At 46.1% G+C, this 17,083-nt stretch overlaps 1 protein-coding gene across 1 annotated transcript in view; it reads right to left on the bottom strand.

The window, feature by feature from the left end:
• PCSK5 (proprotein convertase subtilisin/kexin type 5) overlaps positions 1–16,313 on the bottom strand; it is a gene marked incomplete at its 5' end in the record, with an annotated part of 318,876 nt that extends 302,563 nt beyond the window's left edge. Inside the window, one exon of the mRNA XM_079705774.1 lies at positions 16,122–16,313. Within this exon, the coding sequence (XP_079561900.1) occupies positions 16,122–16,313 (192 nt within the window). The remainder of the gene's footprint in view (positions 1–16,121) is intronic.
• Between the last annotated feature and the right edge of the window lie 770 nt (positions 16,314–17,083).

Below are 17,083 nucleotides of genomic sequence, written 5' to 3'. Positions count from 1 at the left end.
TGTTGAAGGACAGAATGATGACCACAAAGGAAAAAAAAAAAAAAAAAACCCACGAGTGAAAGAAATAAAGGCCAGAAATGGCCTCCATCACTGAGAGACTAAAAGGTAGGAGCAGGACCTCCCAGGTTCATTAGAACCTTGTCTCTTCAGATTCAGGGTGAACTAAATAGGATTTCAACTACTTTGGTCACAGAATATTTTAGCAAAAAAAAAAAAAAAAAAATCCACATGTTCATTCACATGCAGTGTTTCAAATTTATTCAAAATAGTTCTAGTTTCACGGTGCTTAACTTGTCTAAGGCTGCATAGCCATGTGACCTTTAGAATAGTTTTCACATTATGCAGCACTTACACTCCTCATTTTAAATTATTCCGATTTTTAACAGCTTGCAAATCGGCGAACCAAATCACTGCATGTTGCTTCAATTCTGTCTTGCCAAAGAAGAAAAATCTGCTGCTTTGGATTCATGTCAAGAGTTGGAAATTCAGGCCATAACATTTTAAATCTCAGATGTTCCCCACTGTGTCCACCTCACATAAATCAATAAGCACACAGATACCCACATGTTTGGGAAGCCAGTTCACTAACAACTAAGGCACGATGGCCTGTGGAATGCGGCGGCAAATTTAAGTGGATTCTGCAGCAGTGGGTGTCGTAATCTGAGAGTACAGTGTGGTCCTTAGCAATGGCACAAACAAGTGCAATTGGCAAGCAAAAAGCAAGTTCGATATTAAACAATTAACTGAGGTACAAAGCTAACATGTTATTTTCATTTGATGGGAAAAAATAAAAGACAAACTGTAATACACTAAGTTTCTGTCTTCTTGGAAAAGGAAACAAATCCTCAATTTTCTCTAGTCTTACCAGTCATGGACAGGTATATCTAAACTCATGGAACAAGTCTCCTCTGGAGAGCTGGCAAGGCTGGAGAGAAGCAACTCAGAGCAATTAAGCTCTGGGATCTTCAGGATTTCTTTTAGGAAGTGCAAATCTCTAAGCAACAGAATCCCATACACACATTTGCAAATACCTAATATCTGGCTTCTGATTTTTTTAAACACATGTAATTATCACTTGCATGACGAGCAAAATGTATACTGGAGATCCATGAGGTCTTCCTATTAAGTCACAGGATTCTTATCTAGAGTATCACATAATCTTTCTCCCTCTTCCATTACCAATCTCCATCTATACTGTGTGCAAGGCTAAGGAGAAAGCTCTTGAACTTTTGTATTAGTGGGAACAGGCAAGGTTCCACAGTAGGAACAAATGAACCCATGAATCTCAGTGACTAAAAACAAGAAAAGCTTGTTTCTAGCTCATGTTACACATCCATTGTGCATTGGCTGGGAGCGCCGCTCATCATGGGCCGCAAGGACCCAGGCCAATGGGGCACCCACCACCTGGAGCTTGGCAGATCAAAGTAGGGCAGATGGGGAGCACAGTAAATCATGCACTGACTGTTAAAGAGGGGACGTGTGTCACTTCTGCTCACATTTCATTGGCCAACAGAAGTTACATGACCAAATAGGAAATACACCCCAAAATAGGGAAATACAATCCTATCACACGGTGAGGAGAACTGAAAATATTCAGGGGGCGGTACTAACGACGCTGCCGTCTCTATTCCCTCCCGGCCTCCACGTATTCACAGCCATTTATCCAGTTCAGAATATTTTTCCGAGGGCATCTGAATGGCAGAGCACACTCTTCCAGGTACCATAAAGTACCAGAGTTTAAACAAAAGAGGTTTTAGGCACAGGCAATTTCATCTGAGGAAATGACATCTGAGAAGGGCTTTGCTGAATGAGTGAGAACTGGACAGGAGGATGTCCAGGCAGTGGGAGCAACTCGAGCAGGGGCAGAAAAGTAGGGCATGGCAGTGCATGTGCAAAGAATGGCAAAAGGTTTAGGCTGAATGATATTCAGAATAGATGGGGTGGGGGTGGGGGGAAGGAGGGGGGAGGGGCAAGTGGGAAGAGTGGGGAGGAGAAGAGGAGGAAGAGGAAGAAGTCTCTTTGACCACAGTGGGTTCTGAAAAGATTAAACTGCCTTATGTGGCATGGTTTTTTTTGTTTTTGTTTTTGCGGTACGCGGGCCTCTCACTGTTGTGGCCTCTCCCGTTGCGGAGCACAGGCTCCGGATGCGCAGGCTCAGCGGCCATGGCTCACGGTCCCTGCCGCTCCGCGGCATGTGGGATCTTCCCGGACCGGGACACGAACCCACGTCCCCTGCATCGGCAGGCGGACTCCCAACCACTGCACCACCAGGGAAGCCCTTATGTGGCATGTTTTGAAGGGAAAGACAGTGGGACAGGATAGGACCGGTGCAATAGTCCAAACAAGAAGTAACAAAGGGCTTAGCTACAGTAGACCCACCTCAATGGAGAGAAGAGAATAGCTCTACTCTAGAATCGTATACAGCAAGAGAATACTCAGCTTTCCCATCTCCCTTTCATCTGACCCAGAAAATATAACTCACCTTTCCCTCTATCTTCCTGAGCCTGAGGGGACTGGTCATTTGAGTCTTAGAACTGATCAAAGTGACGAGGTCAGATGGGGGGACCCATCTCGATGGAGAGACTAGCTTCTGGCCATGTCACCCAACCAAGAGGGCATTCCTTTCATAATTAAGTGGAGTTAACTCCCAATGGATAGTTCCTCTATTTGTTCTGAGTTTATTTCCTATCTCCAAGGGTATCTCTAAAGCCACTCCTTAAGGACTAAACTGCAGGGCTTAATTTATGTCTGTTTGTCCTGGAGCCTGTAATTCCTCCTCTCGTGCAGATTTAACTTCAGCGCTTTGGCCCCTCAAATTGGCCAATCCAGGTAAGTCCTTCCATGGTCGATCAAGGTAGGTCAGCCATGGGCCATCCCAAGATTCTACGGCTTATATTATACAGAGCTTTAGGACCTGTCGTGTGCACCAAATCTGCTAATTTTTGCTACTCCCATGCATTCCACACAGACGGTAAAATTAGCCTGTGATCTGAAACCTTCTCTTACTACTGACGAAGTCCATCATTGGGGGGCCCCTCTGTGCTGTTCTTCCCACTGCTCCAGTAGATACAAGACTTGCACTGTCACCTCCAGGGAGATGAGCATAGCCGGCAGAGCCCCCAGGGTTCCCTGGGATCCCTGGAGAAACCATCGCAGTCCTAGGATGATCTGGCACTTGGCTCTTGGGGTGGACGATGTCACACTGTGTACTCTGACTCTCCCACTAAGAATTCTCATGAAGTCAAAGCCAGAAAGAATGACCCTGCTGACGATGCCAAGTTCTGAAACATTCAAAGATAAGGATTAGGCTATTTCCCAGGAAGCCCTGGACTTTAGAATCCATACACACATGACTCATCAATCCTAGATCACTCCTTTTTACCACACTCCCCTATAGAATATACTATGCACTGTTAGCCTTCCTTATTGACTGGGTAATAGAGTTTTTTGTAATTTTTCTCCAATGTTCAGATTTGTTTCTCATTTTATATACACTGCAGGACTATAATATACTTTAGGATTTGACCAATATTCAGTGATTACCTTTACAGAGCCAAACACCATGCTACACGCTGTGGAATAATAATTAAGCCCCTTACAAGGAGAAAAAAAGAAAAAACAAAACTTTACTAAATTCCCTGGGGAGATTTTGGGCAAAGTACTATTGGAGTCAAAGCACTGAAAAATCAGAGTGATTGTACCTGTATTTTACCTGTATTTCCAGAGTGAGGTATAGTGGAGGTGACATTTGAGATGTGCCTTTAAGAAGAGAATTTCCAGAAGGGCAAGGGGTCAGATGAATATTCCAGGTGGAAAGACTGGCACAGAAACAGGAAAGGATTGAGTATAGTATCTGGGGAAACAATGGGAAGTCCAGTTTGGCTTTGTTAAGGGACGGAGCAAGAAAGTTGATGGAAAAAGTATTTCAGGACTAGTAGATAGAGGACTGTAAAAGCCCAGAGAAGGAATCTGTTTGTTTAAACACAGGAGGCAGGGCTTCCCTGCTGGCACAGTGGTTGAGAGTCCGCCTGCCGATGCAGGGGACACGGGTTCGTGCCCCGGTCCGGGAAGATCCCACATGCCGTGGAGCGGCTGGGCCTGTGAGCCATGGCCGCTGAGCCCGCGCGTCCGGAGCCTGTGCTCTGCAACGGGAGAGGCCACAGCAGTGAGAGGCCCGCGTACCGCAAAAAAATAAATAAATAAATAAATAAAAATAAAAAACACAGGAGGCAAATGGGGGCTACTGGTGACTTCTGTACAGGTAAATGGCATCACCAAAATTAAGCTTTAAGATCACCCTCTTCAATCTCAAGCTCAACCACTTCTTCCCTGTTGACTAGACTTCATTTACACCCACTGGTTTCTGTTCCCCTGGGGCCTTTGCACCAGCTGTCTCCTCTGCAGGGAACTCACCCCACCCCAGGCCTCCATGTGGTCGGCTCCTTCTCATTCAGATCTCTGCTCGAGTGTTCCCTCCTCAATGAGCTTCCCTAACCAGCCTATCTGAAGGAGTCCTCCCACCCTCAGGCACTTTTTACTCTACTAATGTATTTTGCTTTCCAATAGCAACTTATCATAATTTGAAATTATTTTCTTCACTTCGTGGCTGCCTCATAGGTTGGCTCCTCTCACTATAAGCCCCATGTGAGCAGATACCTTATTTAAAGACAGATACAGTAGGGCTGGGTCTAACAGAATGGCTGATAAACAACAGGTACTCAGTACCTATTTTTTAGCAGCTTCATTGAGATAAAGTTCACATACCATATATTTATTTAAAGTATACTATTCAAATGTTTTTAGTATAGTTACACAGTTGTGCAAAAATCACAACCCACTTTAGAACATTTTCATCACCCCCGAAAGAAACCCCATACCCAGGAGTAGTCCCCCATCTCCCCACCCCCCAATCCTTTCAGCCCTAGGCAACCACCAATCTACGTTTTGTCTCTGTAGATTTGTCTACTCTGGACATTTCATATAAACAGAATCATACATGCATGACCTTTTGTGACTGGTTCCTTTCACTCAGCCAGTGAAGTGTTTTCAAGGTTCATCCATGTTGTAGCCTGTATCAGTACTTCATTCATTTTTATTGCAGAACAATATTCCATTGTAAGGATACACTATATTTTGTTCATCCATTCATCAGCTGATACACACTTGTGTTGTTTCCATTTTCTGGCTCCTATGAATAATGCTGCCATCAACTTTTGTCTGCAAGTTTTTGTGTGAACAAATGTCTCATTTCCCTTGACTGTATACTTAGGTGTGGAACTGCTGGGTCATATGGTAACTCTATGTTTGTTTAATGTTTTGAGGAATTGCCAGACTGTTTTCCAACAGTGGTTGCACCACTTTGCATTTCCACTAATAGTATATGAGGGTTCCAATTTCTCCACATTCTATTTATTTATTTATTTACTTATTCATTCATTCATTCATTTATGGCTGTGTTGGGTCTTCATTTCTGTGCGTGGGTTTTCTCTAGTTGCAGCGAGCGGAGGCCACTCTTCATCGTGGTGCGCGGGCCCTCACTGTCGCAGCCTCTCTTGTTGCAGAGCACAAGCTCCAGACACGCAGGCTCAGTAGCTGTGGCTCACGGGCCTAGTTGCTCTGCGGCATGTGGGATCTTCCCAGACCAGGGCTCGAACCCACGTCCCCTGCATTGGCAGGCAGATTCTCAACCACTGCGCCACCAGGGAAGCCCTCTCCACATTCTTGTCAACACTTGTGATTATCTGTCTTTCTGATTATAGCAATCTAAGTGAATATGATGTGAATTAGTATCTCATTGTGGTTTTGATTTGCATTTCCCTGATGACTAATGACGTTGAGCAACTTTTCATGTGCTTATTGGCCATTTGTATATCTTCCTTGGAGACATGTCTATTCAGATCCTTTGTGCCCATTTTTAATTGGGTTATTTGTCTTTTTATTATTGAGTGTAGGAGTTCTTTACATATTCTGGATACAAGCCTCTCATCAGATGTGATTTGCAAATATTTTCTCCCATTCTGTGGGTTGTCTTTTGACTTTCTTGATGGTATCCTTCAATAACTATTTTTAATAAATAAAACAATGAATAAAACTAATCCTTTAAGACAGAAAACTACGACCAGTTCATAAGTATGTGGCAAATTAGTGGCAGGGCTGGACCTACAGGAGAATTCAAGTCACCTGTTTTCAGCCTTGAGTTTTGTTTACTGGTTCTCAGCATTGCCGAACTAGCCCAGAAGCAATGACATCATCCTACAATGAGTCAAAGAATGCGGCATTTGGTAAATTGGCTCATGAGCACTAAACAAATGGAAAGATGCCCCAAGGTTAAAAAAATAGAGAAAAAAGGTTTTGCTGGAAGCTAGGCTATAATAAATCTTAAGTGGCCTACAATTTAGTTTTCTCTTGAAAAACTCTGAAATTGATGAATGGGTCCCACACACACACAGAAAAAAAAAAAAAAAATAGTTAAATGCAACTAGAATAGGTCCAGGATGAGTAAGCAGTAAACTTCTAAACTTGTAGTTACGGATATATGCTTACAAGATTAAAGGCTCTGAAACTGTCTTCCCTCCCTGCACTGCATTCAAACTCATGAGCACTGCCCAGTTTTATTATGGTTGAGAAACTTCAACTAGTGAAAACAAGGTACAAGCCTGGGAACATCGATATGGAGAGAACTGGTATATTTTTACAGCTGTAAGAGCTTCTCAGAGTAGAAAAATACCAGACCTTAAGTACTTATTACAAAAATATCAGCCCTAAGTACTTAGTACAAATATATATGATATATATATATATATGTGTGTGTGTGTACACACACACACACACACACACACACACACACTGGGAAAGGCAGCAGGGAAGGACTTGCTTTTAATAAATCTTAACCAGCTTCAATGCTGGCAGGGTATCCACAATGTAATTTTCCCAGGACAGAATTAACCCCTCAGATAATGCACAGAAGATTCAACTAGAAACTTCATGCTTCTTTTGTGATGCTAACCCTAACCTAACAATCAGATTCACATATAAATGCAAACAAGATTAATCTGGTATTGTAGACAGCAACCTAAAAATATTACATATTATATACAGAGAGCAATTTATAAATAATTTAAAAAACACATTTAAAAATATATCCATATTCTTACAAGGCAGTAAAGTTAGACTAAGAATACATAAAAGACATGTTCAGAACACAGCTCCATTATACTATAAAAAAATATATGTGAAGGGCTATGACGTGAATCAATTATAGGTATAATTATTTAATGTAACGGAAAGTAGGCTACATGACGACTTAAGATAGAGGCAAACATAAAATGTGACATCATATATACCATTTTTAAATCATCCTTAAATATTATTTCTGGCTTCACATTCTCTGTTTACATTCTTCCCTCTATATTCAGTGCTCAATGCAATCTTCAGTTTTTAAATCAAATATGGGAAGGCTCATTTGGAAAGCAATCCCCCATGAATCTATCTTTATCCCTTAAGTTGATACAGGACCTGCAGTGCAAATAATAGTGCACAGATGTGTAAAGTAGAGATAATACCTAAATTTATCCAAGGAGCATTGAAGTATGGGGCAGACTTCATGTTTATCTGCCTAGTGGGTATACCAGCACAAAATACTTGGAATCCTTATCTTATCCAAGCTGATAACGCTGCCAATATCACAGCCTCACAGTTTCTTGATCCCATCCAGTCCACTGGCCTTCACCTGTTCTCTATCTGGTCAGCCCACCTTGGGCCTTATCATCATGCAGAATAGTTCTAACGTAGAGCTTACAAAGAAAACTACCCTCTGGGATGGCTCCCATCTTTCCATTTCTACCACTCTTATCAAACTGGCTTTCCATTTTTATTGTGAACCTTTATACCTGCCCTATTCCTTTGGCTCCCCAGTCCTATTTTAGCCCTACCATCTTTCTCAAAGCCGGGACACTGTGGTCTATCATTTCAAAGACAGTATCCCTTTGTGTTCGAGAACCATTCAAATCCATCACCCCCAGCTTCCCACAGTCTCTTGTTCCCTTCTCTCTCACTCTGATACATTCTAACTCCCTGTTTTGTCTTTATCTAATCTCAGGTTCCTGAGCATTAGTGACAAAAGCACAAAACAATATAGATTGGTTCATTTTCTCACTCATTCACTTAACCACTACTTACCGAGCAATAACTATGCACAAGCAGCTACTGCCATTGCTGTTTGGCAACTCTTCTCATTAGGCTTTGGTCATTAATTCCTATCAGAATTTTCTGGTAGGAGCACTGGAGCACCAGGCCACCAATTTCACCCAGTTCCCCCTCTCTCTGCAGGTGACCTTCACCTCAGAACCGATAGTGAGATCCAGACCATTGTCCACACATGTTCACCTCCTTTCTTCCCCAGTGTGAACTCCCTAAATCTCCATTCACCTTCATTCTTCTTTAGGCTCAAGGCACCAATGTCCCTCTTCCTTTCCAAACCTATTCCTCTCTAGGTGCACCCTTTATGCTTCCTGTCCCAAGTGCTCACTGTGCTTCTCCTACGCCACCCACTGGGCTAGGTGCTGGGGACACAAATAAGAATGAGGCACAGCCGTGCTTTCCCAGATAGTGGAAGAACAGATATGCAATTACACACTCACACACACACACACGCACAAATACACATTCAATCAGGGTGACCATATCATTTCTCTGCCAAACTCAGACATGTCTGAAAAGTGAAAGGGATATAAAAAATTCTTAATGGAGGTGAACTGATTTACTGTAGGCATAAACCAGTGCTGTCCCTGGCAAAATATGATTATGGTCACACTAATTACAAGATAGTATGGCACCTTCGATTATGCAGCCATTAAAATTTGCCTAAAATTATTTAGTAACATTGGAAAAGGCTCATAATACAATGTTAAGTAAAAACAGTATACAGAAACTGAGCATAACTTGGTTGAAAAAAAAAACAAGACATAATAACTGACATTTATTGAGTATGCAGTATGTGCCAGGCACCATTCTAACTACTTTCAACTAATCCTCACAACAACCCTATGAGGAAAATACTATTAGATCTTTTCCACATATGAAGAAACTCAGGCACAGAGAGCTTAAGATGTTTGCCTAGGGTATCCCGGCTAGGAAGTGGCAGTATTAGGATTCAAACCCTTTTGGTTCTAGACCTATGATCCTAAATACTCCAGGACATTGATGAGATGAAGGGAGACAATGTAGGTGGGCAGGCAGATGTGCAATGAAACTCCCCCTCACTGCTCAATCGAGCATGGGTGCTAAGAGCACAGGTAACCTCCTTGTCTCCAATTCTTTAAGCTATGTTTCAGTTCTCACCTCCTAGATTCTCTCTACAGCACTTCTCTTTAGTGCGACGCTCTGTGGCTCTCTGACTCTGTGTCTTCAGGGCCTCCCTGCCCCCTTCATCTACTCCCTTTATCCCTTGCCTTCTCCATGGAGGTTGTATTTTAGCTCTATTTTAGCCCTATTTTAGCCCTACCATCTTTCTCAAAGCCGGGACACTGTGGTCTATCATTTCAAAGACAGTATCCCTTTGTGTTCGAGAACTATTCATCTCCAACACTCCCAGCTTCAGGTTGTATTCCCAGCCCTTCTCTCTCTTTGTGCTCCACTTCTTAGCATCCTATGCCCTTCCACAGTTTCACTTATATTGAGGTGGTGAGTGCCAGTCTTTACTTCTTTCCTTCCCTAAGTTCTCTTCTTCCTACTGGACATTTGCGTCTGCATGACTCTCTACCTGCCAACAACACTAAGGCTGAACCTACCATGTTGTTCCCAGCAGACTGCCCTCATTCTACAGACAAGTCCCCATTCTCCGGGTCCCCAGGCTATAAACTTTGTTCTCTTCACCTTCTCCCTTCTCCTCAACCTCCACTTGCATTTGGTTACCAAGCCATGTTGAATCCACCTGTATAAGAGCTTCTAAATCTATTCTCTTTCCATTGTCACAGGTTCCGTGTTTGTTAACAATAACTTTTCCCAACACAATAGACTCTCTGCCTCTTCCAGGTCATTATGCACACGGCTACCAGAGAACTCCTCCCAGGCGGGACTGAACCATATCGCACTGCCGGTGGCTCCATTAGTACTTGTCTTGCTTAACAGTAGTTATGGATAAAAATGTCCTAGGTCCATGGGCTTCCCTGGTGGCGCAGCAGTTAAGAATCCGCCTGCCAATGCAGGGGACATGGGTTTGAGTCCTGGTCCGCGAAGATCCCACATGCCACGGAGCAACTAAGCCCGTGAGCCACAACTACTGAGCCTGCCCCCTAGAGCCCATGAGCCTCAACTGCTGCAGTCCGCGCGCCTAGAGCCCGTGCTCCGCAACAAGAGAAGCCACCGCAATGAGAAGCCCGTGCACCGAAACGAAGAGTAGCCCCTGCTCGCCGCAACTAGAGAAAGCCCACGCGCAGCCAAAAATATAAATAAATAAATAAATACATAAATTCTACAAAATCACCAGTGCTCCACTACAGAAACCCCCAGGAACCCTGGCATTCTCTTATTTTTCCTTTGAGCAGCCTTTGCATCTCCGTGGAGTCCTTATAGATCATATAATGCTTCCTATGTCTTGTTTTATTTATATATTCACATTCATTATTAGGGCACTTGATAACACAGCAACCCTGTGAGGTGAATGGAGCAGGTGTTAAGGCCCCCAATGTGAAAAATCAGGCACTGAGGGTCAGGTTGGTAAATAAATGAAAGGTTTGAAGTTTCACTCAAACCTTCTGACTCAGTCTGGTTTTCTTTCTGGTCTCTTTTTCCTCCCAGGGTTAACCCAAACTGAAGAGTTTATTGGCATGGATTGTTCCTTCTTGGTACACTTAGATGGAGAGATGTAATCTGTTGAACTAGTGAGAATGTTGCATGAGTAATTTCACTTTAAACTATGTGCAAATTTAACTTTGATAAACATAGAAATTCATAGATACATACATATGTATCTTATAGCATGCATGAGCTATAAGCATTCATTTTTACCACCCATGAAGACAAAGTCAGCTTCTTTGTCATTTAATCCAACCTGAATTAGCCAAGTGATAAAGTCAGAAGCCAGAGTGATGCCGGGAGATACTTTAGCCTTGGGGAAAACCCAGACACTGCTTCACATAACTTGAACCGACAACACAAATTCCCCTCCCTGCCCAGGGGATGTTTCTGGGTCAGGACTCCCTCCCTAAACCAAAGAGTCAGACATTGCTGGACATTTTCCCAGCACACTACCCTGCTTCTCTGGCTGACCTTTACAGTTAGGACCTCTGGATATAAACTCATGAAAGATAGCAATAAGGCAAATTCAGCTGCCTTGGGGCCCACAAAAATGCAGTGTTTCATTTCAAACAGACCCCGAAAATCCCAATGGCCACATACAAGCCATTCCTAGTCTATGAGGTTAAAGCAACAGACCCACCATCATCAGGCCAAGCACTCTGAACTGCTTTTTCTCATGAATGGTTACCCCACTCATGAGAACTACGCATGTCAGAGTGGCTAGCAGAGGTCAAAGCTAAAGTTCTTGGGCATGGAGGTCAGAGCTGAGGTTCCTGCCTGGTGCAAAGGCAGATGCATCACACAAGGCTCAACCTGGGACTCCCACATCCATTTACAAATGCCTAAGGATATAACTAGGGGAGGACAGTCCACTCCCACACAACCTACCAGACTAGCCCCATCCCCTATTTCTAATGCCATCCATGAGCACCCAGAACTCACTCTCCACTGTTTACCAGCACTTCAAGCATCCCACATTACTCACAGGTCAAAACTAGCCAGCAGAGTGGGAGGCCTTCAGGGCACTGCTGAACAAGGTTCTTCCTGCTAAAGCATCTCTTCCTGCTGATTTGGAAAATGCTTCTTCTAACCTTCCTCATGAAAACCACATTCAGAATTAAATGCAATATGAATTCAAATATGATCTATCCGAATATACCAAGGCAAGCTGCTTTATAAAATATTCAGTCTTCAGATATTTTTTGTCCCTTTCTTCCATCTCCATTGAGCTTATCCTATACTATTTAATGGACCACAACAAAGATGAACCAGGGAGGGGAGCACCACCATGGGAAATCAGCCAGAATTGTTTAGAACCCAATGGGAAACTATTGTTAAACTATTCTAAATTGTTAGTTGAAGTGGAAAACCAGTTTCCCTGTCTACAAAGCTCTGATTTAGCTCTTTTGACTTGGTCATCCAAAATGTATTTTCAATGAGTTGCATCTTCCATTAAAAAAAAGTCTTCCATTCTCCATATCTAAATAAAGTCTGAATCTCACTTATTTCAGATTCAGATTCAACAAACCTTCCACAGCAAGCTTAACTATATGCTGGGCAACACAGAATCGACTCCCTCTATTATCTAGAGATTTATCCTTTTACAGATGAAGGAACAGGGGCTCCAATAAGTTCAGTGACTTTCCTGCTTTCCTGGACCTTGCAAGTGGCATCTGCAGAGCTTCCCAGTCTATGCTGTCAATGGCAACACCAGGTAAAACATTTTTCCCAGTATTGCTTGCAGCTGGCTTTATCTTTCTGGAGTCTTGTTCAAGATAAGTTACAAGGTTTGGGGAGGGGTTTTTGCTCCGGGTGATCTCAATTTGGAATCAAGGATTCTAAGCACCTCACAGAAGGATAAATACAGCTGTTGCATACTGCAAACAACCTTTACAGAGGACCTTCTCCCCGGGGTTCAAATAACCAGAAGTTAATTCCTACTGGTTTGTAGATTTTGTCCAAACAAAGGTTCACAATTAACATTATGTCAGGTCTGATTCCTTTATGTCTTTTCTACCCTCTAACCACTATACCGCTAGTTCAAAGGGTCAGAGCACACAATGAAGGAAGAACTAAGCCTGTTCTTCCATCCCTGTGCAGGCCCACAGGCAGACGCACCTACCCTCAGCCACCCGGGGTACGGAGGTCGAACTAAATATTAAGAGGGCTTGGAGTCAGGGCTTGTAGGGGAAGAAAGGAAGCGCTTTCTAGAATTTCAGAATTTCGAGGCATAACCATTCACAAAATATAAACATTATGTGAAAACCTACCAAAACAAGCACTATCTCCATAACCAAAGACAAGAAAACATTATTATTCCCTTCCAGGAAGTCAAGTATGTCCTTTTTCCCTGTCACTTGCTTACTCGCTCTTGTGTTACTCTCCATATCCTATCTTTCGTGAACATGAGAGGCATGCCTATTCTTTTCTGTAGAAATCTCCAGGCCAGAAATTTTACCTCTGGTGGCTTTTAAATGCTAAGATGCTATACGAAACATGATACTGAAACTCTGAATAGATAGTCAAAACCGTACCTTTACTGTGTGGAAAGTCACTGCCTTATTCACCTCAAATATTATATAGAAAGATATCAAAAATACTACCAGGATATTAAATGACTTTAGAAACAATAACAGGTCTCAGTTCCAATCTGTGACATATAAGGTGGGACCCCCCCACACAAGCCCGAAAGGGTAAAAATAGGAGAGCATTCCAGAGACATTTGCAAATAAATTACTGCCCTCAACTGAACCACAGCTGGTTTACTGATGGAAAGAAAGAATAACAAAAGGATGGCTCTTACAGTGCAATGATATTGCATGTGTGAACTCAATTTACCACCTGCAAGACTTAGCTTAGGGTTATGCTCCTTTGATCTACAGAGGAAATGCTTTACACAGTAAGAATAGCTGATCTTTTCACACTGGTTAGGGCATGAGTTCAAGGGGTTCTCTGTCACCTCTGTAAGCCCTCAGTTTCCTCACTGGCATTGTAAAAACCCACAACAAATCATGTTTGGTGTTATTTGTATGTAAACTTTCTTAGTATTACTTTTTAAATGAAAATCCATGGATCTTCACTAGAAGGCCCTTTGTAAAAAGTCAGGCCGGGTTGCAGGATACTGCAATGTTTGCTTCTTCACAAGTGGGTTCTGTGACAATTTCTTCTCCCCCACTCTGCCAGGCTCCGAAATGTGTAAATTCTATTTAATGAGTTTATTTTGATACAGATCTTTCTGCTTTCGTAATTCCTGAAGCTCTCAGGTTCAAGAAGTCCAGGTCGGCTTGAACTAAGTATCTGTGAATTAAGGCTGGATGTTCGCTTCCAGTCTACTGAGCCACTAAATCAGAATTCAGGGAAATGGGGATTTTACTTACTTCCTCCTTCCCCCCATCCTCACAAGCATGAGTAGGCCTGGACCAGACAGTCCTAGGTCTGAATCATGCCCTTACCACTGTCTAGCTGGGTGACCCTGTGCGGGTCAACTTCTCCAGAGTATTAGGTTCCCTGTTGCTGTATGTGAAGTAATATCCACCAAAAACGGTCGTTTCGCGGATTATGAAATAAGTGTATGGTCAAGAACTATTCTTCCAAATATGCCTGTTTTATGAGAGATGCTCAGTGTTAGCCGAACCTGAGTGATGCATCTGGAAAGATTTTTAACATGACTACTTTTATTGTTAGCCTTCCCTGTTACATTCTCCAGTCACATGCAGCACCCAACTTCAAGCTCGTGTAAAAACACTTGAACAGACTCAATGTTTTCTTCTAGAGGAAAAAAAGAAGCAGGTAGAATCCTACCAAGCCAGTAGAATGAAACTCTCCTGAAGATGACAGGCACTCAGGCAAGAAAATCTGGCTGGCTGTCCCTTCCTTCCTTCCTGGTGTGTGTTGGTCTCGGGGACAGGAGATACAGACGATGCCCCTCGCCCTGGTCTCAGCCCTGCACAAGGTTGGCTTCTCCGCAACACGCCCTCCCTCTGGACCCGCAAAGAGCAGCAAGACCTCCCGCTCCCCCGATGCCCCCAGTGCTCTTTCTAGATGCGGCAACAGCAGATCTGCCTGCTCTCGGTGCCGCGTCCCCAGGCAGCCGAGAGTCCCCGGGCTAGAGCACTTGTGTTCCTGGACATGGAGCTCGACAGCGTCAGAAACCGTCTGTGCTCTCCTGCTCCAGTGGCCCCAGCCAGCACCCTCCTCTCCCCTCATCCTGGCAGGGCAGGCAGGGCGCGTGCAGCCGCAGCAGTCCCAAGCGCGTCTGCTGTGAGGGCGCCCACATCACCCTCGCCTCCCTCCCCCAGCAAAGTCTCACCAGGGTCAGGCCAGGGCCCCCTCCTCGGACCAGGCCGGGAGAAGCGAGTGGGAGGTGTGTAAGGATGGGGGTGCACTTTCTGGGACCGGCTTATACAGCCTTTGTCACCCCATTTCTTGCAGGAAAGAGAGCGAGGAAGCCAAGACCGTGTGGAGGTATCTCCAAATCTGTTGCGCTTCCAATCATCCCCGTAACACCACTCAATTCACGGTCCCCCAGACGGGCAGCTCTGCTCAAAGCCCGCGAGCGGCACCCCACCAAAGCCCCGCGCCCCGTTGCCCGCCCAACTCTCGCCCCACCGAGCCTCCGCGAGGGCAGACTCGCCGTTTTCCAAAGCAGAACCCCGTCAGTGGTCTCCGAAGTTCTCCCACCTCCCCCTCCAACTCCCCAGTTGGGAGCCCCACGCGGATCCAGCTCGCGAGGCGAAGAAGCCGGGAGGTCTCCCCTCAAACCTTTGCTCACGCCGGGTCCAGTCCCCTCTTCTCTCCCTCCTCCAGTCTAGCTCCAGTCCCAGCGGTTCTCTCCCCCCTAGAAGAGGAAACTTCTTTCTGGACTAAATTCAGGTCCGAGCAGGAAAGGCTTTCCCTTCCCCGCCTCCCCCTTACACCAGCTCTCAGAAACCGCAGGGAGCCGGCACCAGGGGCGCGCTTACCCTCTACCCCCCAAAGAGCCCACTGGTCCCCGACTTTCCACTGCAAAAGTTCCGGTCGGATCTGAAACCCCCAGGAGGGTATGTACATTCGCGATTCTTCCAGAGACCCTACCTATGCCTCGTGACTTGCAAGAAACAAGCAAACAAAACACAAACCCCAGCAACTTCGGGGAGCGAATGAGTGTGTGTGCGTGTGTGTGAGAGAGCGCGAGAGCATCGCTCAAGAGTTAGGGCAACAGCTGCAAGAGCACATCTGGAAGAGGGGGAGGGGGATTGACGAGGAGGGGACCAGCGCGACTCCCCCCAGCCCCCACCCCTGCCCTCTCAGCTTCAGGGCCGAGAGCCCGACCAGCCAGTGCTTACCTGTCCTAGGTTGATGAATCCGTACTTGCTGGCTATGCGGTTGGCCTCCGGGAAGCCGCCGGCGATTTTGACTGCCCAGTGGTTGGTGTAGACGCGCGTCCGGCACACGGGGAGCAGGCAGCCCCCGAGCAGCGCCAGCACGCACAGCAAGTCCAGCCGTCCCGGGCAGCAGCAGCGGCTCCCCCAGCCCATGGCCCCGGCGCTTCGCTGCTCCTTCGCTCGCTCGCTTGCTCCGCGCACTCAGCTGCGCGCACAACTAACTTCTCCGGCCTGGGCCGCCCCGGCTCGCAGCCCCCGGCCGCCGCGGCTCGCAGCCCTGGGCGATCGGCAGGAGGCGGCGAGCCCCGGCAGGGAGCAGAGCAGCGAGCCTCGCGCCGACTCCTAGACCATCCCTGGGGCTCCTGGGACCTGTGCTCCCAGCTCTCCGGCCCGCGGGGCGGTCGGCCGGCGCTCCCCGGCTCGGGCGCAGGAGGCGGCTGAGTGGGGCGGGCGCCCTCCCGCAGCTGGGTCTCGCCGGGCTCGGCTCCCGGACTCTCCGACTCGCCCTCGCTCCTCCAGGGGCCCCCGAGCGCGGCGGAGGCTGCGGTGCAGGCAGCGGCGGGGCGCCCCCTCTGCTGGCCCAGGTTCCGAGCGCTCGCTAGCTCTCTCCCCGCGCTCCCTCCGGCTCCGAGCGGCGCGCCGGGAGTGTAAGTGGCAATGGCAGCAGCACCCGCTCTGCATAAATGACTCCCCCCGCCCCGCTCGACACCCCTCCTTTCCCACATCTCCCTCCTCTTCTCCCTCCTCCGCCCGCCCGAAAGCGGCCACGGCCAGGCGCCAACCAGGTCCTAGCGCCGCCGGGTTCTTCAGGCTGTAGCTTCCAGGGTCCTGAGCAGCAAAAACGAGTCTTTCCAAAGGGCTGGGAAGAGAGCCCCGGTGTGGAGGTTTTACCCCCTTCTCTCCCCTCTCTCCTGGATTTGTAT

The sequence above is a fragment of the Hyperoodon ampullatus genome (assembly GCF_949752795.1).
Source record: "Hyperoodon ampullatus genome assembly, chromosome: 6".
Lineage (NCBI taxonomy): Eukaryota > Metazoa > Chordata > Mammalia > Artiodactyla > Ziphiidae > Hyperoodon > Hyperoodon ampullatus.
Note: the sequence above shows the minus strand (reverse complement) of the source record. Positions and strands in the feature narration are given on the sequence as shown.